Source organism: Prunus avium, chromosome 1 (genome assembly GCF_965620075.1).
Source record: "Prunus avium chromosome 1, drPruAviu1.hap1.1, whole genome shotgun sequence".
In the NCBI taxonomy this organism is placed as follows: domain Eukaryota; kingdom Viridiplantae; phylum Streptophyta; class Magnoliopsida; order Rosales; family Rosaceae; genus Prunus; species Prunus avium.
Genome location: NC_142284.1, coordinates 58,066,992 through 58,094,512, shown reverse-complemented (window position 1 = coordinate 58,094,512; position 27,521 = coordinate 58,066,992). Strand labels below are relative to the sequence as shown.

At 36.9% G+C, this 27,521-nt stretch overlaps 4 protein-coding genes and 1 pseudogene across 5 annotated transcripts; 2 read left to right on the top strand and 3 right to left on the bottom strand.

Annotated features, from left to right (window-relative positions):
* The first annotated feature begins 741 nt into the window (after window positions 1-741).
* Window positions 742-6,648, top strand: LOC110772090 (uncharacterized). Of its 2 annotated transcripts, XM_088253413.1 has the most exons (16): window positions 744-995; window positions 1,327-1,433; window positions 1,634-1,755; window positions 1,959-2,009; window positions 2,089-2,208; window positions 2,347-2,466; window positions 2,998-3,139; window positions 3,467-3,637; window positions 3,760-3,915; window positions 4,029-4,135; window positions 4,483-4,573; window positions 5,238-5,379; window positions 5,500-5,656; window positions 5,876-5,992; window positions 6,094-6,217; window positions 6,287-6,648. In XM_088253413.1, exons 2-16 carry the CDS (start codon window positions 1,392-1,394, stop codon window positions 6,539-6,541), a joined length of 1,917 nt encoding a protein of 638 aa, XP_088109539.1. In that variant the 5' UTR covers window positions 744-995; window positions 1,327-1,391; the 3' UTR covers window positions 6,542-6,648. The 2 variants fall into 2 exon arrangements, with proteins under 2 accessions (XP_088109543.1, XP_088109539.1); XM_088253417.1 differs by lacking the exon at window positions 2,089-2,208 and having other exon boundaries at window positions 742-995.
* Window positions 6,649-7,981: 1,333 nt separating this feature from the next.
* Window positions 7,982-13,181, top strand: LOC110772036 (uncharacterized). Its single transcript, XM_021976411.2, has 15 exons — window positions 7,982-8,056; window positions 8,193-8,314; window positions 8,426-8,482; window positions 8,720-8,839; window positions 8,942-9,061; window positions 9,612-9,753; window positions 9,855-10,025; window positions 10,458-10,613; window positions 10,739-10,845; window positions 11,087-11,177; window positions 11,400-11,541; window positions 11,685-11,841; window positions 12,309-12,425; window positions 12,514-12,640; window positions 12,733-13,181. Exons 1-15 carry the CDS (start codon window positions 8,015-8,017, stop codon window positions 12,988-12,990), a joined length of 1,929 nt encoding a protein of 642 aa, XP_021832103.1. The 5' UTR covers window positions 7,982-8,014; the 3' UTR covers window positions 12,991-13,181.
* A 186-nt stretch (window positions 13,182-13,367) lies between these two features.
* On the bottom strand, window positions 13,368-15,466 carry LOC110772037 (cytochrome P450 CYP82D47-like). Its single transcript, XM_021976412.2, has 2 exons — window positions 14,348-15,466; window positions 13,368-14,161 (listed from the first exon to the last, which is right to left on the bottom strand). Exons 1-2 carry the CDS (start codon window positions 15,332-15,334, stop codon window positions 13,538-13,540), a joined length of 1,611 nt encoding a protein of 536 aa, XP_021832104.1. The 5' UTR covers window positions 15,335-15,466; the 3' UTR covers window positions 13,368-13,537.
* Window positions 15,467-16,746: 1,280 nt separating this feature from the next.
* On the bottom strand, window positions 16,747-18,037 carry LOC110772040 (demethylepipodophyllotoxin synthase pseudogene; annotated as a pseudogene).
* Window positions 18,038-19,330: 1,293 nt separating this feature from the next.
* Window positions 19,331-21,330, bottom strand: LOC110772106 (cytochrome P450 CYP72A219-like). The gene is made up of 5 exons (XM_021976505.2): window positions 21,048-21,330; window positions 20,692-20,909; window positions 20,312-20,556; window positions 19,837-20,224; window positions 19,331-19,759 (listed from the first exon to the last, which is right to left on the bottom strand). The coding sequence occupies exons 1-5, from the start codon at window positions 21,325-21,327 to the stop codon at window positions 19,331-19,333; spliced, it is 1,560 nt and encodes a 519-aa protein (XP_021832197.2). The 5' UTR covers window positions 21,328-21,330.
* Window positions 21,331-27,521: the final 6,191 nt, after the last annotated feature.

The window sequence follows — 27,521 nt, the reverse complement described above, 5'->3', positions numbered from 1 at the left end:
GGATCAGGACAGAGGTAAAGTATAAATTTGATCAGATCAGGACAAACTCCTCTACTTGGAGAGAGGTAAAGTTGTTCTCTTTCTCTAGAAAGTATTAAATTTCGGGTTTAGGGTTCTATTTGTTTGTGTTTTTTTTGCTAGGAACAAAGAAAATTGTGGGGTTTAAATAGAAAATCTCTTTTATTTCTTATTTTTTCAGTTTGGGATGTATTTAAGGGTAGTTTGGGAAGATAGTGGGGTTTTCTTAGAAATTGTGAAAATTTAAATTAAAAGATGGGGTGAACTTAGAACATGGGGTGAACTAAGAGAAGTGTGGGGTTTAAATAGAAAATCTCTTTTTTTATATTTATTTCAGCTGATATAAATAAAGTGCAACTGTAACAAAGAATAATAATAATTTTTCTAAAATTACATGTGGCATATTTTGAGTGGAATGATCACTAGTTGAAGTAGGGATACCATACCATTCTATATTATATATGATATTAGTGTCAAAAAGTAACGGTCAACTCAATTATTATTATTATTTTTGAGTTATATTGGGAGGAAAGAAATTCCCTGGAGTTTCGAACTTGGGTGTCAAGCAGGAAAAAAGGAGAGGCCACCACCGTTGTACCTGCTCTCGGCACGGTCAACTCAATTTTGCTCAGAGGGTAATGGTATGTTTGCAATTTTTTTGGGGTCAAATAGTATGTCGACAAATTTTGCCACTCCCTTTTGGTAGGCAAGCTCTGTACACTAAAAGTAAATCCAAGTGTCCTCCTCCCAAAGCGCGGCAACTGCAGGTATCGACTAGCATATTGGCCATAAAAATGACAAGGACACACACTCAGATCTTCACCCCTCGTAATCAAATTATCACCGTCACTGCCACCACCCATCACACTCACTGTCGCCTCTCTTATTGTACTCTGCGACGATTGAGGGAAGAAGACGACGACATATTCGAGGGCATCTTCGTAATCTCACAAGCACGGGGAACCCATCTCTCTCCTGTGAGTAATCATCGATTTTAACTAGACGTTGCAAGAAAATGAAAATATTGTTTTCAGTTGCCCTCATTTCTTAAAGTTCTGATCTTGACATAATCCATGTTTATTTGGAAGAATCCCATTTGATAAACTGATGCGTCTGGTTAAATATTGTAAAAGTTTGTAATTTCATTCTTGTTTTTCATGATCTGATTTTGACAAAACTCTTGTATTTAACATAACCAAGTAACCCACCTACCTTGTATGCTTGTATGGTGTTTTGAGGGAATAATAAGAAGAGAGAAGCAGAGTTACAGAATTCTTGATTATCTGATAACTCTTTTGTGTGTTTCAGAAACACAAAATCTGGGTTTTTTTTTGTGGTGAGCAAGTTCCAGTAGACGACAAGGGTGTAACACCATGTCAACTGCAGGGGTGAGGCTGCATATTCAAGGTGGCCATGTGAGTAAATTTTGAGCCTTTGAATTTCTTAATCCATTTTTCTTATTCTAGGTTAAAGTTGCTAAATACGATATGCTTGAAGTGAGCAAAGGGTAATGTTGGTAATTTTTTTTTTTTTTTTTTTCTGAGGAAAAATGAATGTTTTTCAGTTATGTTAATGTTCTGCTTCTGTGCTTGCTTCAACTTCATTCCATGTGCAGGTGGTGATGGATAATGGCATACTCCAAGTTACCTTATCAAACCCGGATGGCATTGTCACTGGAATACGATATAACGGGATTGATAATGTGCTTGAACCTCTCAATAAGGAAACTAACAGAGGGTACATGGTGGCTGTTTCTACTTCCTTTTATTATTTCTCCCTCTACCGCTTGTCCTCCATGCCTTCCTTCTATTCTTCTTCCTCACTTCTTGTTTGTCTCTTTTTTTTTTGGCCAGACTTCTTTGTCTCTTTAACATACTACATTTGGCCTTTGTTGTCTTTGAAGATTAGGAATTTAATTTAGGTTTTAAATGATTATGTAGGTATTGGGACCTTGTTTGGAGTGCACCAGGAAGTAAAGGAATATTTGATGTGTATGTATTTCCCCTCTTTTCTTTCTAACAATAATAGAGTACCTTTTGAAGTTATATGATCAAAGTAAATTATATACAGGATAAACGGTACAAGTTTTAGAGTTATTGTGGACAATGAGGAGCAGGTCGAGGTCTCATTTACAAGAATGTGGGATCCCTCCCTTGAGGGGAAATATGTTCCACTAAACATAGACAAAAGGTCACTGCTGAATTCTTATAAAGTTTTTGCTTTTATTAGTTTAAGCCAATTGCAAATATATTTTAGGATTCAGGCTTGTTCAATCTGACTATAATCTTAGGATTATTTATTGTTACAATGATACCCTATTTTGTTTAGGTTTGTGATGCTGCGTGCTTCCTCGGGCTTCTACTCCTATGCAATTTATGAGCACTTGAAGGATTGGCCTGATTTCGAGATTGGTGAAACTAGAATAACCTTCAAATTGAGAAAAGACAAGTAAACAAAATATACTTATGCTTTCATGTTATTAGATACTTTTGCACATTATGCTTAGTGGTTTGGTAGAAACTGTTTATTAGAAAACTAATTGACATGATGCTGCATGCAAGAATAAATTTTATATTCAATTTGGGGTAGGTGTAAATTTAGGAATTATGTTCGCTTTATTATGATCTGTAGGAATAAATTATTGTTGCAATATATTTATTGAGACTGCCTATACTTTTTTTTGGTCTGAATTGAGACTGCCTATATGAAGAGGCCTTTTTGTACTACTATTTTAAACTTGTAGTGTATAGACAGAGAAAAGGTTATTGAGTTTATCCTAATTTCTTTTCTCCATCTTGTTCCACTTCTTCTCCCTAAGCTTCTGTTTCTATCTCTTTCAATCTCTTCTCTGTCTCTGTCCCTCTCTGCCTCTGTCTCTCTCTCTCTCCCCCCCCAAATTACTGATATAATTATGTGTATGCATCCTCTTTAGGATTTTAGCATGCATATGAATTAACAATGTACAATTTGGGTGGATAGGTTCCAATACATGGCTGTATCAGACAACAGGCAAAGGTACATGCCCCTACCTGATGACCGGTTACCAGGAAGATGCCAAACACTGGCCTACCCAGAAGCGGTCCTACTTCAAAATCCCAAGATGAAAGAGCTTGCTGGAGAGGTATTTTGTCACAACTTTCCCACTTTTATTATTTTACAGTTTCTTTTTGTGTGAGCTTGGGGTGGAGCATTCCTAAGCCAATTTTTCAAAGATTTTCTTCGACGTATTTTATTTTTATCATTGGTTTTCTTGGTGAAAGCCACCAGTTAGTGGATCATGACCTTTATAAACTAAAGTAGTGAACTTGAATGCCTTACACATACCAAAATGAAAATTTTATTCTAACTTCTGTGGAGGAGAGTAGAGTGCCTTCCTTTCGTCGTATTTTTGTTATATGCAGGTTTGTGTTATGTTTTGATTCTTTTATCATAAATCCTTGAGCTGCAGGTGGATGACAAGTATCAATACTCATGTGAGAACAAGGATAATAAGGTTCATGGGTGGATATGCACCAACCCACCAGTTGGGTTCTGGCAGATCACACCCAGTGATGAATTCCGATCGGGTGGACCTCACAAACAGAACCTAACCTCACATGTCGGCCCTACCACTCTTGCTGTATGTGATTATTTTTAGAATAGTAGTCATTATGAAAATTTATCGGTGGCCTGCTTATTAGAGATGTTAGTATAAATATGTCACATTAGCTCTGATTATGACCCTTCTATTGGTGTCATCAGATGTTTCTGAGTGGTCATTATGCGGGACAAGATCTGGTGCCAAAATTTAGAGGCGGTGAACCATGGAAGAAGGTTTTTGGCCCTGTTTTTATCTATCTTAATTCTTCTGCAATTAAAGATGATCCATTTTGGCTATGGGAGGATGCTAAAATACAGGTTTGTCGTAAACAAAACACACACAAAAACCTGTTTCTTCTTTCATTCTAAAAATGGACAATGTTGGAAAGCAAGCTTTTAATCAGAAAATGGTGATTGAAAATGATGTTCAGATGATGACAGAAGTACAAAGCTGGCCATATAGTTTCCCAGCTTCTGAGGATTTCCAAAAGTCGGATCAACGGGGTAATGTGAGTGGTAGACTACTTGTTTTGGACAGGTTAGTACGGAGATAAACTTGTGCGTACTGTTTTTGTCTTTTTTTTTGGGGGCGGGGGTGTAGTTACTAATTTCTTTTTTGTCTCAGTATGGATGTGGATGACGTGTATAAGGGTTATAAGTTTATATTCATATCTATTAACTTCTTTTCTGAAAGTATTTGAAAAACGAAGTTGATAATAAGCAATTAATTGATATGAGTGCATGAATTTCCAAGTATCAAATTCATTTTCTCATTGCTAAAAAGAAAAAGAAAAAACTTATTGTTGTCGGGTACCTTTCTTTTCTCTAAAAAAATTTCCCCACTATGCATACATATGTTTAAAGTCTTTGTAATTGCGATGCCAGGTATATTTGTGAAGAACTCATACCAGCAAATGGTGCGTATGTTGGTCTGGCCCCACCAGGAGATGTAGGATCATGGCAAAGAGAATGCAAGGTGACTTTCCATTTTGGGATGCACAACACTTGCTGATAAGTTATATTCTATGTCAAAGAAAATTGGTTTTTTTAATTGAGAATTGTGTTAGTTATCTAATAGGATATTCTAACACCAGCATTTTATGTTTACTATGGTGTGAAATTTTAGCATCACATGAACAATAACTATAGCTTGCCATCATTAAACGTCAGAGAGCACTGAGAAATTATCGTACATTTGTGTTTCTGTGTTAATTATAATCTGGAATTTTTCAGTCAACCTCGTGTCCGGCCATAGATTATTGAACCTGCAAGAGGTCAAGTTTTATTTACTTTTCCAGGATTTTTGTTTCTTGGCTTTCAAGGCTTAACTGGAAATAACAAAACTCATGGTTTCTGATGAGCATAACAAGATTAGCAATTCATTGTGATAAAGGTGTTATAATCGATCTTTGTCTCTCATGTTTAAACATGGTTTTTTATGAATGGAAGATACCATAGTAGTGCATATAATCTTGTGTCAGCAAAATTTTGAAGTGATCTATTCTATGGAATACCCAAAAACTACTATATGAAGTAATCAGAATGGTAAGTAACCTTAATATATCATGTACCAAAACACAATACGCATCCTATAAATTATGTCTAAACACACCCTTATGGATAGTTATTACATTTCTTAGGACTATCAGTTCTGGACGAGGGCAGATGACCGTGGCTATTTTTCGATTAGCAACATACGTACTGGCACATATAATCTTTATGCATGGGTACCTGGTTTTATTGGAGATTATCGGTATGATGCTGTCATTAACATAACCTCAGGTAGTGTTTTGTCAACTTCTGGGACTTTCTGAATTCTGAAGTCAGTTGTTTTATAAATATTTTGTGCGAGATACAAGGGGAATTTTAATGCAAAATTTTGTTTCATTACTTGTGATACAGGTTCTTTTATTGAAATGGGTGATCTTGTGTTTGAACCTCCAAGAGATGGGCCAACATTGTGGGAAATAGGCATTCCGGATCGTTCTGCTGCAGAGTTTTATGTTCCTGATCCTGATCCAAATCATATTAACAAATTGTTTGTTAATCATCCTGACAGGTTAGCTATCTTATTGCAATTTCAGAAAGTTGATTATTGTGTGATCAAAACTAGCATTCTCTTCTCTGAACATGCAAATGTAGAAACTTGTTTTGTATCATCTTAAATGTCGCTTTGCTACTTCTAAATGATTCACCAGCCAAATTAAGGACCCATGTTAATGATTAAGAGTTTGGTATTAATTTTTTGATGTGAAACCTTGATCTTATCCTTCTGCAGGTTCAGACAATATGGGCTGTGGAACAGATATGCTGAGTTATATCCTCATGAGGACTTGGTGTACATTGTTGGTGTTAGTGATTATGCTAAAGATTGGTTCTTTGCTCAGGTTCCCAGGTGCACTTCTTTTGAATAATGGCTGTTGTGAAAACTGTAATGTAATGACAATGGTACTGTGTTGTTGATTACCTGCTGCTTAAAGTTCTTGTGTTCTGTAGGCAAAAAGAGAACGGACATGAAGGAACAACATGGCAAATTAAGTTTGAACTAAGAAATGTGGATAGGAACAGCACCTATAAACTACGAGTGGCGATTGCATCTGCAACTCTTGCTGAATTGCAGGTAAGATAATGATCTGTTCATTAGTAGATTATAAATCATACTAATTTCTTTATCCGTTTCATTTTTAAGGTTCGGATTAACGATCCAAATTCGAGGCGACCTCTGTTTACAAGTGGATTGATAGGGAGGGATAACTCGGTTGCAAGACACGGAATTCATGGGATTTACTGGCTGTATAACGTGAATGTACCAGGGGCTCAGCTCGTTGACGGGACTAATACTTTCTTCTTCAAACAACCAAGGTGCACCAGTCCTTTCCAAGGACTCATGTATGATTATATTCGATTTGAAGGTCCCCCATCTTGTGGTTCGAGTTCATCTTAGTATGGAATTCATATGTTTGTATATAATAATGTATATGTACATATACATATACACAATTGAATCCTATTATATCTAATATGTATTTATAGTAGAAAAAGAAAAGAAAATGCTATGTTATACAATCAAATCTCTCTCTCTCTCTCTCTCTCTCTCAATGCTCATGGACCCTAGATCCCAATACTTGGAGACTAGTTTCACAACCAAATTATTTGTTGGTCTTTACTTCCTGTTTTCTTTTAAGAAACACAGAGGAGAGAAATGTAGAGAGAGAAGAAAGAGTTGAAAACATGTGAAGTGCCCACTTTGTCTGGCGTATACAATAATCTGTATTGCGCACTGATATAACTTGGACATCAATTCATTAGTTCTTTAAAACCCAAAGTAAGTTTAATTGGTTGTTAGAATCAAAGTGGACATGGACCTGGACGGGCGGCTTGACTTGCATTTTAGCCTAAGAAGGCTTTATTGGTTGCTCTGTTGTGGATTGACAATCCAGCCAAGTAATTCTAATTTTGGTCACCATTTGTCAACTTGATTGGCTGGATTTGGTTTATCAACAAGAAATAAATTGTAGTGGATAGCAAAACTCATAGGTCCTGATATGCTATGTGTTCAGAAGTTTAATGTTGCCAGATTGTAAAAGTTCAATAGCAAGCAAGTGATGATGCAGATTCTTATTTAAATGTGTAATATCTAGATTAACAATTTAATAATATAATATGTCAAATAATTTAACCATGGATGTATCAGCGGCGGATACAGAAATTTTCTAATGTAGTAGTCTCTTGACAATTACGCTCCACTTTGTTAGACACTTGATGATAAAACAACCTCCACTTCACCTTTATTTCAGACCTCCAGATTTTATGAGATGTAAAAGCTCAAAAATGTTGGAAGTTTTTCTTTTGATCCCAAAATCCTAACCTTATAAATTTTTTAACACCAAAAAGTAAGGTCTATCCCAGTGGAAACATGTCTCAAGTGTACTCAAATAGCCTTAACTTGCAGACTAGGTCTCAAGTTCGAGTTTTCATGGCAGCTTGACAGTGTGTGTAAGAAAACCTCCCTTCTTTAATATCGCTTGTATAAAAGAAAAGTGCTCAAATATATAATATTTGCGGCTGGCATGCGAAGCATAACGACTCTTGCACGCCTACCAAACAAAACAATGTGCCGACTAAGTAACGACATTACAGAAGAGAAAGATGGGAAGAAAAAAAAGGATTGCTTTCTTTCTACTCCAACAAACACTTTGTATATAATGCTGAATGCAATTCTAATAAGCCTTTACATTTTGCCTTTGCAGCTTGCAGAGAGGTATGATTGAATGCAAAGCTTCTCTCACAAATAGTCATCAAGCTCTCTTAGATAATCTTGCTTCTTTTTTTTTTTTTCTTTTCCCTACATTATTATTGTTTCTTTTGTTTTTTCTTTCAGAAATTCAATTGGAGTTCTGAAATTAGCAACCTCATCATGCCACCTATTGGGGTGAAATTACTCATTCAAGATCGCCATGTAATAATTCAATTAATGTTCATATATATATATATATATATATTAATTTGATAAAATGTGCATGTATGATTTATTTATTTTTGACTAGTTGGGTGGTTTAATTAATTAATGAGACTTTATATTATTATAAATGCAGGTGATGATGGATAATGGGATTGTCCAAGTGACATTATCAAACCCAGACGGAATAGTCACTGGAATTCGATTCAATGGCATCGATAACTTGCTGGAGATTCGTAATGAGGAAATTAACAGAGGGTATTGCATGACAAAATCAGTTACAACTTAGGAAAAAAAATTTGACATCTTTTATTTATTTATTTATTTTGTAATGATTCATTTCTAATTTCGAATTGATGGAACATGTAGGTACTGGGACCTTGTTTGGAGTTCAGCCACTACTGGAACAACAGGAATATTTGATGTGTAAGTCCCAATATTGCTGCCCTATTTTTTATTATAAAAATTTATAGTCTTGTTTTTAGTATAAGCGATTGGGGGAGGGGGGTTTACACAAATATTCATTGGGTGCTGGGGACTTCGAACCGCTGCCCACATGAGTGGAGGTGGAAGAACTCAACTAACTGAGTTATATACCCACTGGCAAAGGAACATAGTATAATATAATTGTTTCTTGTTTTCAAAGTATTAATTTTGATGCAGGATAAAAGGAACAAGTTTTACGGTTATAATGGAAAGTGAAGAACAAGTTGAGCTCTCTTTCACAAGAGCCTGGGATCCCTCCCAAGAGGGCAAGCTCGTACCCTTAAATATTGATAAAAGGTCTTTGCTCAAATTAATGCTAATGTATCTTTATATCTCTAATTGAATATTACTTGAAAATAATCTGTTGATTAATTATTAATCACAAGTAGTAAATTATAGGTTCATTATGCTTCGAGGTTCCTCAGGCTTCTACTCCTACGCCATTTACGAGCACTTGAGGGAATGGCCTGCTTTCCAGCTTGGAGAAACCAGAATTGCGTTCAAACTCAGGAAAGACAAGTACGCAAATCCCTTCAAAATGAGATGAATTTAAAACCAAAAACAAAAACCTTTCATGATAGCTCTTTCTTAAAACTTTACTTGGGGTGATTTGGAAAATATGGTTGAAAATATAGTAAGTTTCACTTCACAAATCCAACATCTACCTTATAAATCTTTTGGCTTTCAAAAACAACAAAAAAACACATACAGGAGTCTTGGATTTGTAGGTCAATATTCAAAGTCAAATAAGCTCTGTATTTGTGGATTTTGAAAAGAAAAAAATTGTGTAGGATGTTCTTATCACGTGACAGTGTTGAATGATAGAACAAATTAGTTAAAAGATCACATATGACTAAAGTAAATACAAACATTTATATATATTATTTTTTAAACTGGGTTGTTGTGTCACTCAATACTGCCATGCATCAAGAACATCCCCATACAAAATTTTCATTAAAATTTGTGCCTACTTTAAGCAAACATGAACAATTTAGTCAGGGACAATGCTATAGAGCCCTGTCTTTTATGTGGTGGAACCCATGATGTATGTGGATTTTTGGACAAGTAGGTTTCACTATATGGCCATGGCAGACAATAGGCAAAGAAACATGCCATTGCCTGATGACCGTTTACCGTCGAGAGGCCAAGCCCTAGCCTTCCCAGAGGCAGTTCTTCTTGTCAATCCTGTGGAGCCAGAGCTCAAAGGAGAAGTAACTGATATTTCCTATCTCATCAAGAAATTATATATGAATCTCTACATATAATAAGAAAAATCTTATCTAACTAATTGCCCTGGATGCTACTTAATCAGGTGGATGACAAGTACCAATACTCATGCGACAACAAGGATAATAAAGTACATGGTTGGATATGCACTGAGCCACCAGTAGGATTCTGGCAAATTACACCAAGCAATGAGTTCCGATCTGGTGGACCCTTTAAACAGAACCTTACCTCCCATGTTGGCCCCACCACTCTTGCGGTAAGTTGACTTCTAATCCCGTTTGAGACTGCTTTTGTATAAAGGACTTCTATTTATAAGCACTATTTTTACAAGTGTTTCTACTAGAAGAAAATCAAAAATTTTATTACAAGTCAAAGTGTTTCCTAAAAATGTACTTGAAAGTGATTTCTGACAAAGAAGCTTGCTATTGCTTCTCCACCCATAAGCACTTTTAATTTATTATTTTTATGCTAAACATACTTTTGAAAAAACTTTTAGTTGTCAGAAAGCATTTTTATCCTTTCCAGAAACAGAGCCAAACAAACCAAAAGTGTAATATTATCCCACGTTGAAAAAGTAAAATCTTGATCCATTGCTACTTAATTTTTGGGATTAAATGTTCTAATTCTATAAATTTATTATACATAAGTTTTAACCTATATATTGTTCAAACATGAATGATACAATCAGATGTTTCTAAGCGCTCATTATTCTGGAGAGGATTTGGTGCCAAAATTTGCAGCGGGTGAGCAATGGAAGAAAGTTTTTGGGCCAGTTTTTATGTATGTTAATTCTGCATATGAAGGAGATGACCCGCTTTCGTTATGGGAGGATGCTAAATCACAGGTTTTTAACAGATTGCTAATTAATAACCACATTTTCTTTAATTTAATTTCTTGCAAAGTATATAGGTACTTTATCATAGATGGTGACCATATATACGTATGCATCTAACTTTACTTCTGTTGCAGATGATGATGGAAGTCCAATGCTGGCCCTACAGTTTCCCAGCATCTGAGGATTTTCCCAAGTCACACCAACGGGGTAGTGTTAGTGGTAGACTACTTATTCGAGACAGGTAAGCGTATACAATGGCGGAGCAAGCTTTCAATTTTTTTTTTAATACGGCAAACTATACAGATTTATTATATGAGGGAGTCAATATAGTTTATTTAAAAAATTTCAATATTACAGAAGTTCAATATGAACTTTAGTAAAACAAATTTCTCAAATTCTAGAGGGAATAAACTTCTTATAGTTCTTTTATATTTTCAAACTAATTATAAGTATATCAATGTTATTTTGATGTCAATATCTAGATATATCAGCGATGACTACATATCAGCACAGAGTGCATATGTTGGGTTAGCCCCGCAAGGAGACGTTGGATCGTGGCAAAGAGAATGCAAGGTGATTGAAACGTTTTTAAGTGGGTGGACTAAACTATTTTGTTGCGGTTGCATTGTGCTTGGTGTTATAAGTTTTTATATCTACATGTTTATATAGAAATATTTTCTTCTTGCCGAACAGTTTGACTTGTTATATATATGTATACGCTAGTTAGTAGATTTTCAATTAAAACTGAGAGAAATGTCATAACTTGGCCTATATGTTCTATCTACTTCTTATTAGAACTATCAATTCTGGACGACAGCAGACGAAAATGGCTACTTTCTCATCGATGGCATACGCACTGGCGATTATAATCTTAATGCTACGGTCCCTGGTTTTATCGGAGATTATCAATACGATGTCGTTCTCACTATAACCTCAGGTCCAACTTCCTTAAATGTTAATTTCTATAGTTTTCATTTTGATTTTCAGTTTGCGTATCCACTAAAATATTGAAAAAAATGAGCAATGCACAAATGAATACATTTATACCTTACATCCAAAACTAATTGGAAACAAATGCAGGTTGTGAGGTTGAGATGGGTGATCTTGTGTATGAGCCTCCTAGAAATGGCCCTACTTTATGGGAAATAGGCATTCCTGATCGGTCTGCTGCAGAGTTTTATGTTCCTGACCCTAATCCAAAGTACATTAACAAACTCTTTGTCAACCATCCAGACAGGTTAGCATGCTCTTTCGCTGTATTTTTCCTAATTATGTAGGGAGTTAATAACAGATCTTAAGTTAAAGAAAAAAAAGACGAAAAATTAATTGTATGCACATGTGCTAGACTGTGATTTACTTAATTATTATAGAGATCAAAGTGCGAGCATCCACCACCTCACGTGTGAGGTCTTTTGCACCTATAACATATGGGCAATTCTAAGTGAGTGAGTGAGAAAATATGGGCCGTTGGGCGCTTAACATATAGATAGCATGCTCTGATACCATATATATTAAAAATGTTAGTATTCAAAACAAAACTAATTGGTAATGGATACAGAAATTCCTTTTAACTCTTAAGCTAGGCTTCAATCCTTCGATTTGGGATACTATCAACACGAAGTACTTCTTCTTACAACAAACAGTTATAAATATAAGGTATAATTTATTAAGATATTGATTATTTTTTTCTTCTTAAATTGGCAGGTTTAGGCAATATGGATTGTGGGAAAGATACTCAGAGTTATATCCTGATAAAGACTTGGTTTACACAGTTGGTGTCAGTGACTATAGCGAAGACTGGTTCTTCGCTCAGGTTAACAGGTGCCATTCTTCCTCATTAATGTTTCTTCTTGATCCAGACTTGTCTCCATTACTTACATTTTCTTTTCTTTTATTAATTAATATTTAGGAAGAAAGATGATAATAAATATCAAGGAACTACTTGGCAAATCAAATTCAATCTTGACACTGTGGACCAGAGTGGTCCCTATAAGCTGAGACTAGCAATTGCATCAGCAACTCTCTCTGAATTGCAGGTATATATATATGAAACTACTCGCCAAACCCACCACTAGCCTTCATGATTATTTTACATAATTATTGAAATAAAAATGTTTTTTTAATATAGGTTCGGGTAAACGATCCAAAAGCATACCCTCCTCTTTTCTCAAGTGGGGTGATAGGTAGGGACAATTCAATAGCAAGGCATGGAATTCATGGGCTATATTGGCTTTTCAATGTCGACATACCTAGCTCTCGAATTATTGAGGGAGATAATATTATCTATTTGACGCAACCAAGAAGCACAAGCCCTTTTCAAGGGATTATGTATGATTACATTCGTTTAGAAGGCCCCCCATCACCAAGTTCCGAAAGAGAGACTTGAGGAGGTTTTTCCAAAAAGATTTGAATCATTATCTCCTTCAATAGGTTTACTATCATTCCATGAGCTTAATGAGAGATTGTACGTAATAATGATGCAGGAACTAGGATTGTACTTATGTTTCTCAAAAACATGCTTGAAGTTGATTGTAAAATAGATATATAAAATGAATGAGATTAAGGTTTCTTCAATAAGCAGATACGGTCTTAGCCAAATTGGCTAGAGCGGATGTGCTCCCCACTCTGCACCCAAGTTCAAATTCCTCTCCCTGTAGTTTAGATTATATTAAAATAGATTATCGCTTATATATATAAAAAAATTAAAAAATTCTTCAATAATGGGTGTCTTTGAATTAATTTAAAGAGCATGGCCATGTGTTTCTTAGGTACAAATTAAATATTTAGAAGGTAGGTATGGTGCTGATAAAAAAACCCTCAAAGTTGTATGTAGATGTAAAGGAATTCTGAAAAAATAGAAGGCATTTATTTAAAGTTCAAAGACAACAATAACCAATTATCAAGAAACATATCAATTTGCCTTATAGAGTTTATTATTCATATAGTGGAGCAGGAAGGCGTGGAGTGAAAAGGACTTCAAGTGGGGTAGCTTTATTGTTGGTCAATCCCACCGTCTCACCCATGTCGACCGGCTCATCCGTTGGAGTTGTAATTTCAAAACCGTGAAGCAAAGAAGCAAGTGTTAATGCTATAACCTTAAGGGCAAGTGACATTCCAGGACACATTCTTCTACCACTTCCAAATGGAATTAACTCAAAATCATGACCCTTAACGTCAAGGCTCTTGTGGGTTGTGAGAAATCGCTCTGGTCGAAACTCATTTGGGTCGGACCACACCTTTGGGTCTCGATGAAGCTTTGAAAGGTTAACAAGGAGGCGCGTGCCTGCCGGGACATGATAGTCACCGACCATGCAATCTTCAGTCGACTCGTGAGGCAGGGATAATGGTCCAGCAGGGTATAAACGCGCTGATTCTTTGATAATGGCTTGGAGGTAGACCAAGTTCTTGGTGTCTGATTCCTTCACTTGTCTGTCTTTACCAATGATTTGGTCCAGCTCTTCCTGAGCCTTCTTGAGGGCTTCGCGGTTGTTGAGAAGTAAAGCCAGAGCCCATGTCATCTGCACCGCAGGCGCCTCTGCACCGGCTACGATAAGAGCCTGCAAGAAAAGAACACATTGCAACACGCATAACATGCATAATTTTTGTTCACCAAATGATGTATCAGTTATGTCGTTTCTGGTTATAATGAAGTGAAAAGGTTCATAGCGGAGCAAAAATTGAATACACGAAACACTATCGCATTATCTTTTAATATTATAATAGAAAAGAAAAGAAGCGCATACCATGGAAGTTGCTTTGTTGACAGTATCAGCATCATAATCTGTACTAATCTCATTAGCACCATCAACGTCAAGAATGGAAAGCATCACATCCATGAAATCAAGCTGATCATCATCACCCTTCACTTGGCCTGAAATCTTCCTCTTCTGCTTGTGCTCTTCTAGCCATCCATTAAACACAAGATCAAGCTCCTTGGCTACCTTCTTCATGGCCCTCTCATGGCCACCCAAGTCCAACCACCTCAACCAGGGAATCGCATCGGACAGCACAAAAGTCCCGGACAATCTCAGAAAATCCATGTACGTCTCCTTCTTTAAATAATAGTTATTGCCTTTGGAATTTGAGCTTGTAGCTTCCTCAAATCGTTTCCCCACAATCATCCTAAACACAATGTTTTCAACTATGTCGAAAAACCATTCCCTCATCTCCACCAACGCCTTGTTCGAACCGGTACTACTCTTCCCGTTGGTCATGCATCTTTCGTATATTCCTTTCATGGACGCCTTCACTTCGGATTCTCGAACGTGTTTGAGCATCTCAAGGCGGCTGTTGGAGAGAACCTCAAGCATAACTATCTTGCGAACTTGGCGAGAGTAGTGGCTGTAAGGGCTGAAGGGGAAGAAGGCATAGTTGTAGGCCATGATTTCAGCCGCCATGAATTTCGGACGACTAGCAAACACTTTGTCGTTGGTAGTAAAACACTCTTTTGCTATTTCTGAGCTGCTTACAATCAGAGCTTTATGCACTCCTATATTTACCGTGAAGATTGGCCCATACCTCTCAGCCATTTTACCCAAAACTAAATGGGGTGGTTTTGAACCTCCTAGTAAGTGGAGGTGGCCGATTATAGGCCATGCACCCCCAGCTTTTGGTGGTGATTTTCTTTCCCCTCTTGATTTCATTAAGAGAGAGTAAAGAAAGAGTGAAAAGGCAGCTGCCACAAGAGTTATCAAAAGATCAGATGAGCATGAGAGGTTAAAAAACTCCATGGCTGGTTATAGTTGTTCTTCAATTGGGTTTGAGTTTGAGGATTTGGAGCTGAAAAACTTGTGACATATATAAGAGCATTTTCATATCGATTGATGTTGACTCGTGCCAATGAAGGACAAACATGACAATGACTGGTGGGAAAGAAGAACCAATTAGAAGGCAAGCATACCCAACATGTGACATCAACAAAATCAGAGTTTGATTAGAAGAGGGCCAGATTAAGCTTTTATATATATATATATATATATATATATATATATATATATATATATATATATATATATATATAATAATTTAATCCAAAACAACAAGGAAATGATAATTCCGCAACAATGTTAAGAAATGTGTGCTTAATTTATTTCACGCATGTTTATTTCACGCATTTCATGCACTTTAGCTTTCCTGTAACGTTTACATCATGTTCTAAAAGCTAACGCATAATGACACCCATTGGGCCCCATTACATTGGCATGAAGCGAGCATAAAATAAGTTTGGTAGATCATTATTTTTGTGTATTTGGACGTGAAAAGTAAATCTGAATTGAGCCACGTACACTGTCCCTCTGTATCATTCAAATTTTATTTTATTTTTTAAAAAGTGCAAACGATAGTCTAAACTAGTGAGGATGGGGTTTTTCAACCACACATTACTACGATGTTATAAGAGTTCGAATATATGAAACCACTAGTCTGCAAGCATTTTTTTACCGAATGTGCAAAGACAAGAACCAAAGAGGCTATAAATAAAAATACAAGATCTGATCCAAGAACATCCAATTTTCTCTCAAGAACAAACAACTTATTTGAACAACCTTCAAATACTCTCGACTCAAACACCTTGTCAAAGCGTCTCACAGCATACCAAAACTCCTAGAATTATTTATTCATTATGTGTTAGTAAACAAAAGAAATCAAGAATCATAATAAGGTAAGTATTTTCACACAAATCAAAAAAGAAAAAGAAGAGTGCTCGATTTGGACCTTTCAACTTTGAGGATTTACGATTGCTCTGACCTTTAGTTGTTGGGCTCATGCATTGAGAGACTTGGAGATGAAAGCATGGGTTTAGGGCTGATAAGGCTTTTATTTAATTTAATATCTTATTTGGGATTAAAGTTTAGAATCTTTAAGTAATTGTCCACCAAAGCAAATAATATTGGGTCTCAAGTGTGACCTGTTGAAGACGCATTTCATGACGATCAGTAGCGTTAGAATCACATTGCAACATTTTCAAAACAGGCAAATACTTCAATGTTAAAATTGAAAAACCCAAAATGACACTGAAAATAAAACAATTTATTGATTGGAATGGACACTGTGTAACGATACATCTAGTGCATCTCACTATTTCATGACAGTCCCTATCAACTTCATGTAACTTCCATCCCACATAATAACATAGTAGTTTGCTTTATTTATGATGCTCATATAGTTGAGCACGAAGGCGTGGAGTGACAAGGACTTCAAGAAGGGTGGATTTATGGTTAGTCAACTCCATTGTCTCACGCATGTCAACAGGCTCATCCCCTGGGGTCGCAATTTCAAACCCATGAAGCAAAGAAGCAAGTGCCAACGGCATCATCTTCATGGCCATAGATACCCCTGTACACATTCTTCTTTCACTGCTAAATGGTAGCAACTCAAAATCCTGACCTCTAACATCAATGTTGTTGTGGGTTGTTAGAAATCGTTCAGGCCGGAACTCATTTGGTTCAGGCCACAGCTTTGGATCTAGTTGGATCTTTCCAATGTTGACGAAGACAGGAGTCTTTGCTGGGATATGGTAGCCTCCTACAATGCAATCTTCTCTGGACACATGGGCCATTACAAGTGGTCCGGGAGGGTATAAACGCATTGCTTCTTTGAGAACCGCGTGGACATAGACCAAGTTGTCGAGGTCAGATTCCTTAACTTGCCTCTCTCTTCCAACATTTTGGTCTAATTCTTCTTGGGCCCTTTTTAGGGTTTCAGGGTTGTTGAGAAGTAAACAGAGTGCCCATGTCAATGTACCTGTAGTTACATCTACACCTGCTAAGAGAAGAGCCTGCGAAACAAGTACACAAACTTACCTTGGGTAGATGAAGGCTTTAGATTTTGTGTATCCAACGGTTTAGTGATTGGGCTGAGAATTAAAAGCCACGCTTATAGGAAAGAGAATCGAATTACGCGGATTTACTAAGTTCTGCACGAAAAAACTAAGTGACAATATTGACAGCACATAAGCGCCAGTAAAAGCCTTAAGAGACAGAAGTAAAACTTTTTCTATTCTATTTAGCAATGTCCCTTGCATGTTGTTTTTTTTTCTTGTTTTTATTACAAGCGATATTGATGGTATGGAGATCCGAATATAGGACCTCAAGGGTAACTGCTCATAATAAGTTGAGCTACAAGCCCCTTGCTTTGCATGTTGTTAAAAAGATTTTTCGGATTAGTATATATTTACCCTATTATCAATTAAAGTCATATGATTGAATCAAAGTTTAAACTGATTGTTTTATATAAAATTAACACAACTTGTATGAATGTACTAATCAGAGTTAAACGAAAGTTGTAGTTTCATTAACAGGAATAAATATATAAAGTGCCAAGTGACGAAGTTGGTACGTATTAAAATGTGTACACACCAGGGAGGTAGCTTTGTTGATTGTATCAGCATCATTCTCCTTGGTAACTTTCAAATCATCATCAAGAAATGAGATCATGGCCAATGCATGTGTGACACTCTTTTTCTTACCCCAAGGTTTTGTTCAATGTGATTTTCCCTGAGAAGATTTTAATGACTGAGTTCCTACATGCAGGTTCTTTTGTAACGTTCTCTGATGGTTTCTATATATACCCTTTCAAGAAGGAAGTCGTAAATAAGAATAATTCTAAGACCCAAATAAATAAATATATTTCGTCCATTGTTGTATAATAGAACTTTCTCTCTGTTTGTTTTGCTTCTTGGCCTTCTATTAAGGCACGTATATATTTTGACACCAACGGAAGAAAAAAGAGAGTACTAGATTGAGACTTTTGACTTTGAAGATTTTCGGATTGATGTGACTTTGATTGTTTTGTTCTTCGGGATTTTGGTCCATTGCCTAATTAAGGAATAAAACTTACTTATATCGGGATACAATTGTAGCACTATCTCAAGTCAATTGCCTAGTGTCATGCATTTTATTTTTCCGATATGACAATGTGTGATAGGCTTTGGATACCTCCATAGTGGCATCCCTGTTACATGTAAGTTTTTCTCTTATTAAGGGTTGAGAATTCAATACATTTCTTTATGACGAATTCTTTGGGTATTCATAGGGGGTCACTACTATATTTTTGTACTTGCGAGACGGTATTTTGCGCGACGAAATTTGTCGTCCCGTAAAGGAAACGCGACGACCATAATTTTGTCGCTCCTGTATTTGCGCGGCAAAAGTCCATCATCGCACCATGTTTGTGCGACAAGTTTTATTTCGTCGCGCAAAACATCTGCGCGACGATTCTTATGCCTCCTCACAAATGTCTGTGCGACGACGGTAAATCGTCGTACTGTTTTTTTTGCGATGCTTATGATTTCGTCGCGCAAAAGTTTTGCGCGACGAACAGTAGCCGTCCCTGAACTGTTGGTGCAACGAAGTGTGTTGCGTGACGAAATGACCCAAATTTTGTCGTGCAAAGGCTTTCTTTACGATCTTTGCGCGACTGAGTTTGCGCGACGCGATTACTGTCGCGCTGGTATTCGTGCGACTGCTTTGCTCTTTGCGCGACAAATTTGTCTTCGTCGCGCAAACAGTAAATTCTGGTAGTGGGTGTTTTGTGTTTTCGTAGACCAAGTTTTTTATTTTGTTTTTGAATTCTACAATTGTACTCATTGTGAATTTTTTGACAATACAATATTTCAATTCTAAAAACGAACAAAAGACAAGGCACGAGAATTACATGGTTAATATGTCGAGCCATGTGTCCTTATAATTTTTAACTTATTGTCAACAATATATACCATTTAGAACTAATCAGCGTTTACGTAAAATGATATGAGCACCATATTGAGGTTGAAGAAGGTTTCCTTGTGTCGTAGGAGCATGAGCATAGGATGGAGAGAGATCAAAGGTAAAGTGTTGCAGAATCAATGCCAAGGCCAATTTTGCTTCCTGCATAGCAAAGTTCTGTCCAATGCAAATCCTCGGACCGGCACCAAAAGGGAAGTATGCAAATTGGTTCTTTGTTGCCTTTGAAATTCCTTCTGAAAACCTCTCTGGCTTGAACTCATCTGCATCCTCACCCCACAATTCTTTGTCATGGTGAACAAACATTATGTGTAAGGAGACAAGGACTCCGGCCGGCAATAAGAATTTTCCAAGCTGTGTTTTCTTGCAAGTGGTTCGTGGAAGCTCAACACCTGCTGGGTATAATCGAAGAACTTCAAGTAAAACCATGGTCACCTGAGACATTTTATAGAGTCAAGGTTTCTAATTACCAATATATATAGCAAGAGAGTATACTAAAAATATATACTTACAACTTTTAGTTGGCTTAGGGCATTAAAGCTTGGTGGGTTGCTGTCAAAGGCTTGCAAGACCTCTTCCCTTGCACGAGCTTGCCAATTCTGGTTTTGACCCAGCAAAATCATTGCCCAAACAAGCAGCGTAGAAGTGCTCTCTGAGCCAGCCAAGTAAAACAACCTACACTCCTCAATTACATCTTGAATACTCATTCCAGTGTTTGTCTTGTTCCCATGTTCTCGAATTTCCTTCAAGTTGCTCTCCATAAGTATACCTAACAAGTCATCTTTATTGTCTTCACCCAACTTAATTTCCTCTTCTCTTTTATTTATAATACCCTTGAGCAACACATTTATTTCTTTATTTATTTCCTTCATCGTCCTGTTATGCTTGGTTGGTAGAAACCTGCACCCAGTTAAAGTCGTACGAGATCAATGGTTTTGTGACGACATGATGAACAACTACTTTAAATAAAAGAGTATTTAAACTTACCTCCATCCTGGAATGTAAACACTTCGGACGACTAAGGAAAATTTTTTATCTTGCTGTTGTAGGAGCTGAAATATTTTTCTTCCCTCTTGATAGCTACTTCCAAATGCAGCCCGAGCAATCACATCGGCCGACAAATTTTTAAGACACGGCCACACATCCAACTCACATGAACCATCTTTGGACACCAACCTCTTCCACTCGTTAATCATGTCGCTACAGCTTTGGTAAAATGTTGGTAACATCCCCTATATACCAAACAAGGAAAAATTTAGGGCAAAAGAAATCCAAAAATTATCGAGATATATACATTTTGGAAAAATAGTGGACACAATTGCTAATTAAATCTCCATAAATATAAATGAATGTTGGCGAGTGATTACCTTTAGCTTCTCTAAATGGAATGCTGGCTTGATAATCTTTCTGTGTTTAGCCCATTTCTCATCTTCAATGTGTAGAAGGCCCTGTACTAGCAACTTGATAAGAGGGTTTGCTGATGGCCTCTGAAAATTTTGACGGTTGTTGAAGATTTCTTTCAAATCTTCTGGGTTCATGATGTTCACCTTTGGCATGGGGCCCATCCAAACAAAAGAATTCCTACCTGCATTTTTTTGGTTTAAAAAAAACAAAAAAACTATTCAGATAAAAACTTATAAAGAAGATTACACATACATACAACATACATACATGGATGGATAGGTAGAAAGGTTATAGGAATTAATATAAGTATTTGGCATACCATGAGTGTTCACAATTTGATGGACAAATGGCATGACACGTGGCGCTATATCATGGGAGGTGGAGAGTTTCATGGGTTTGGATTGTGCTTGTCGCAGCATCATTGAGCTATCCTTGGTGTCTCCAAACAAAAGCCTGTAAGAATTGCCTGTAAAGCCTTGCTCCCTCAAGCATCTTTCTAGTTTCTTTGGCCTCAACCACATCCAATTCAGCACCCTCCATGCCCATGCAATCACTATGCTCACCCAAACAACACTAAGTACTGCAACCCAACTGGCCATTGATGCCTCCCTTTGTGCTAAAACTTGTGCTTGAGATTTTTGAGAGAAAAAGAGAAAAATAGAGATGGGTTTCTAGAGAAGAACTTGTTTGATGGGATGGAAACTGAGGCACACAGGATTTTAAACAAGAAGTAATATTTGCCAGAAGAAGAAAAAAGAAAAGAAAAAGGAAACAATTTTAAGAGATTCCATTTGAATGGCGGTATTCCAAATCTATGGATTTAGATGACATTATAAGGTAAAATTGTTTGTTTATTGTATAACAATCAATGTATATACATCAAGAGTTGAATAAGAAAGAAATAAGAAAACAAGTGAATTTAAAATGATTCTTTGGATATAGTCATTTCATATTCATTTTGATTATACTATATCTAATTATTTCAAATGCATTCAATCTAATATGGAAAAAGTTAATTAATATGGAAATTTAGCATATTCATTTTATAGAAAATTTAGCCTAGTTCTCAAATCCAAATCCCCCCCTTCATCCAAGTGCAACTTAATTAATATGGAAAAAGTTCAAAAGAGTGAAACAACACTAAAAAGAGGGATGTACTTGTTCTACATTTCCCATATTTGCAGGTTTTTTTCTAGTGACCTCAGGTTTAAAAGGAATAAAACCAAAAAGGAAAAGAAAGAAATTCAACAAAAGGAATTCTCTTCTGCATTTACCATATTAATCAAATTGGTTAGACTGCAAATGGGCTCGATACATTAATTCAGAACCACAAGCCTTAGGAAGAAAGAAAATAGCGAAACCACACAAAAAAGAGGGATGTACTTGTTTTTTGTAGTAGTATTTTTGTTTATCATATAACAATCCAAGTATATATACTACAAAAAAACATGGATTTAGCAACGATTGTCTTTGGTTATGTTATGAAGTGTGTCATCATGAATATTAATTCATATTATAAATTTTGAAGAAAAATGTGAACCTCCTAACATAATTTCACCACCACTAATTAAATAATGGGGTTTTATTATTTTAGGTTCGACCCATTCGAGACGCGGTATTTCTTAATTACAATCCTTTGCTTCAAGGGTGTTAATTCCATCATAAAAAAACAGAACGTGTGCGTTTGGTTTTGCGGCTGCCCCTAATTCGAACCTTAGGGTGCCTACGTATCCCTTGCGAGAATCAAACCACTAGTAGTTCAAAGAATTGCAATGAATAAATTACTCATTGCAAGGAAAATTTGATTTGAATTGTATTGAGTGAATTAGCTGAATAAATCAGGGATTCGATTTTGAATTGTGTTTGGGGTGAATTTGGTTAAGAATAAACCAAGGATTCTGTTTGGATTTAAGATTTGGGCGGTTGCATCTAGATTGAGTTTCTAGATTGCCTACGTACCTTTTTGAAGGGATCAAACAAACGTAGTTCGGAATTGATTTGTGTCGAGATGGATATTTGATTTTTGGGAATTTGGTTGATGTAGCCAGTTATTCAAATTTGGTTGTCATTGCGTCTATTAGGATGCTAGATTGCCTACGCACCTTGATGGGATCAAACCAACGTAGTTTAGATTTGCGATAAGTGAATGACTCATTGCACTTGGAAAAGTGTTTGGGCGAATTTGGTTAGGATAAACCAGGGATTCGAATTTGGTTACAGTTGCGTCTATTGGGATGGTAGATTGTCTACGTACCCTTGATGGGATCAAATCGACGTAGTTCTAAAATTTGAAAATTAATGGGTAAGTGTGGCCCACTAATTTAGAATTTGCGTCTTTGAGACAATTGGAGATTTTAAGATTTTCATAGGTAAATCACCCATGGAAAAATTGGATGATTTTTGTACCATTTTTCTTATTGTCAATGTCCAAGAAAAAATAATGAGTAATTTTGATGAACCAACTAATTTTCTACAATTGACATTTGCATTTGGAAAAGTGTTTGGGCGAATTTGGTTAGGATAAACCAAGGATTCAAATTTGGTTGTGATTGCGTCTATTGGGATGATAGACTGCCTACGTATCTTGATGGGATCAAACTGACGTAGTTCCAACATTTGGAAATTAATGGGTAAGTGTGGCCCACTAATTAAGAATTTGTGTTTGAGAGATTTGAATTTGATCTCATTGAAATTTGCATAGGTAGATGACCCATGAGAAAATTTGGAATGGTTTTGTACCATCTTTTCATTATCAATGTCAAAAAAAACTAATGGTCAAAATTTTGATAAACCCACTAATTTAATTTGATCATTGACAATTCTTTGCTTGCCATGAGGAGAAAATAATTCTTGACAATTTATTTGGTCGAAGTTTGAAACTAAGTGCCCATAGTTTTTTTTTATCAACTTGTCGAAGTTCGAAACTAAGTGCCTGTAGTTTGAAACTAAGATATTTGGTTATTAAGCCAATCCTGTAGAAAAGTGATGAGCACCATTTTTCCTTGCTGCTGGCAACAACAGTAATTTGAACAAGTTGAACCATTTGAGCTTTGGTTTGAGAGTTTGGTCTTTGCACAGGTCTTTGCATAGATCAGCATGCTGACCTATTTAGCGGTCAATAATTCAAATAGAAATCTCAAGGTTTTTTTTAATGCTCTTGTTTTGAGAATTTCTATCAAAGACAAAGTTTCTCACCTGACAAGACCCAGCCAGAATTCCTCGAAACCCGAGACGAATCCCGTAATATTTCCGATATCTTCACGATGCCGGGCCCACATACTAAATAATGAGACTTTCTGCCGAAATTTCGGCAGTCTCCCCTGAAAATTGGACTTTTCCCAAATTCCTCAACCCGTTAAAAACACAAATTATCTACAACTGGCAGCATGCACAAGTTAAACTTCAAGCAGTTTACAAACTAGGCCTCTAGCCTTTCAATCAAACCCTAAAAAGGGTGATAACAAAGCAATCTAAAAATGTCGGTTTACAAACGATAAAAAAATTTAACTGAACAGAAACGAAACCAAACTTATCCTACAGAAGCTCGAGGTTCAAAAACTCAGGGCTCGGCTCTACTGCTCAGCTCGGTCAACTATTGTCTGGGGGGCGCAAAACAGAAAACATGTGAGTGGATAAAAACAAAGTTTATTTAGTTTGCAAAACAACATACTAACCCCACCGTTTACAAAATAATGCCAAAACATGCATTTGATACCATATCTATGTAAGCATTTTGAAATCCAAGCATTCTCAATCCCGAGAATATACAATACCAACCAAACCAAAACCTTTTGACTTCAATCAAAAATTCCAGAAGAAATGACTTACAACGACATATGTAAGAATTTCTTTAAAGTATTCCACCAATACATTTATCCATATATATATATATATTTATATATTATATACTATTATAAATAGTTATGTAAATCCAAAACTATGGTAATGTATTCTATACAGGTAAATACTTCAAAATACCAATAGCATACGAGGTATACAATATACATATAATATATAAATATAAATAAATAAATATATATATAAAAGTATCACACCAACTTGAGTACCAGGGAAAACAATCCAACATGAGATTGTTTGACTAGCCCGCACGGTTCAACTTTCTACCCTGCGTCTAGGGATGTGCTGTCTAACTCGGGGACGAACACTCTACAACACACACGTTAGAAGTTCCAACCCCCGGTGTGGCCAAAACTAAGTCCTACGCGCGCAGACAACTTCATCACATGCTAGATCATGCAATGCCACGTGTGATGAACTAACAACAAACCATATATGCCCATACACCGGAATCATCCAACGCCACGTGTGGGTACAACAACCAAGGAAAGGGTACTTAGCATAGTGCAATCACAATTTCACATAACCAATCAATAAAGTACCCCAAACTCATATTAATATTTTGCCCCAATACTTCATCATAATATGCATCGAAATTTCTCAACATAAATCCATATTCAAAACAACCAAGATCCTCAAGATCGAAATAGTCAAAATTCCACCTTTTTAATCAATAACAATCTATATTTAATGCATATTAATTCAATCGATAAAACAATGCACTTTCAAAACAAAGTTCACTCACAAATAGTCACTGTAACATCCCACATTGACCAATGAAGATGGGGTGATGTGCTTTATATGTACATGCCCACCTTCATCTAGCATGAGGCCTTTTGGGAGCTCATTGGCTTCGGAGTTATGGGAACTCCGAAGATAAGTGAGTTGGGGCTAGAGCAATCCTAGGATGGCTGACCCACTGTGAAGTTGCTTGTGAGCTCCTAGAAACAAAACCGTGAGGGCAGATAGGGGGGCCCCAAAGCGAATAATATCGTGCTACGGCGGAGCCGATCCCAGGATGTGACAGTCACGTTGCTTGACTCTAAGAGGGTCCCGCCTGCTGCGTATGCGTGGTCGGAGTACCTAATTTAGAATATGAGCACGAAATTAATACAAAATGCTTCGAACGAGAACTTTAAGTTAAAACCCTAATTTCTCGAGTTTCAAGTAAGCACGAGGAACGAGTTCCTAAGGTTCAACTATGTGTTTCGAATGATGGGATAGCCTCGAAAGACACTCGGTCAACCAGGTGGTTAAACTTCCCAAAATGGGTCAACCGGGGCCACGGGACCCACGACCTCCGTTTTCTAATTCGAAAGTTCCTAAGGTTTCCACAAGATTTAGGATACACGTCCTGCAAGTTCGGTCCAGATCGGACAGTCGGATCTCTCGCAATCTCACTATCGGATGGTTATCGTTTAACGCAAACTTTAAGTTATTGAATCGGAACATCTGGGGATCCAATTCACAATCCGCGAATTCTTACACGATCCTAGGGATGTCAAGATCAACATATATTGAAATGAATTCGATCCAAGGGTCTGAACATATCAAACATGGATAACGCCTAATATGCGATATCCGATTGACGATCAAACAATAACCAAATTCATATCCGAGCATACCGTCGTGCTCGGGACGACATGAGGATTATTTTAGGACCCTAAGACAGGCCAAAAAGTGGCCCACGTGCCGGCAGCGCGTGGGTGCCCAGAACAATTTCCGGTGATTGGAAAAACTCCAAACCGCTGGTCAAGACTTATACTTACATGATCAACACATAGAGTGGAGCAACTTTTGTTCTTGGACCTATCCCAAAAAGTCACCGAAAGTGGTCGGAATCGGGGGCCGAAACCGGCAAAAACTTCCATAGCTTATTTTCATCTCAAAACACAGAAATTTCCCCTAAATTACCTAACTAGCAGCTAGATCAGAAAGAGAGGATGAGAAAACATATCAAGTTCGAAGAAAATGGTGGCTGGAAGTGTCCGAACAAGCTCCAGAAGTTTTCTCACGAAAATCGGGCAGTTTTCTGCAAAATCCGGCGGCTATCGACGGTGGTGGTGGCTAGGATGGGGTGGAATGGGTAGAGGAGAGTGGAGGCGGCTTGTGGTTGCGGCGGTGGCTCTCTGAGCCACCGGCTATTTCAAAAAAAAACGAAAAGGGAGGGGGTTGTGCGAGCGCGCGCCGGGGGGGAGGGAGAGAGAGAGAGAAATGAAAAATCTAATTTATTAAAACCAATTTTGAATTATTTACGGTTGTGCCACTGAGTGAAATTTGACCGTATCTTTTTCGTTACAACTCCGATTCGAGCCCACTATGTGCCTACAGACTCCTCTCGGTACGATCTATGTAATAGCCCAAATTAAATCCCCAAAATCCTTTCAGTCGGATTAAAAAAGTGACCAAATTCCCCCTCCTCCAAGAGCAAATTTGTAAATTCATATTTAAATTTAATTAAATAATTGAATGGATAATTTAAACTAGGGTTGGGGTGTTACATCACCCATAAGGATTTTTCATCCCAAATAAATTTCAGGATTTCTCACCCAATAATGGATTTCGTATCCAATGATTTTTTGGGGTGACTAAGTGCTCACTCATGGATTTTGCATCCAAATTATTTCAGGATTTCTCACCCATGGATTTTTGGCATGCTATGCCTAACACAAAAAAAAAATGGAGATGACAGAATACCTGTGGCAATTTTTTTCCTCTTCTTTGTACTGCACTAATTTCTTTTATCTCTTGCCTCCTTCTTTTCTCTTTTCTTTTTCTGTTGTAGCCTTTTTATAGGCCAACTGGATAAGACTCCCTTGGGCAAGCAACACTTTTGAATTTCAAATAAGTGCTGATAGGATTCAGCCTCATTTTTAGGCCTATTATCTTTTATATCCACCATTTTGAAACACAACACATGTCCCAAAATTTTGGG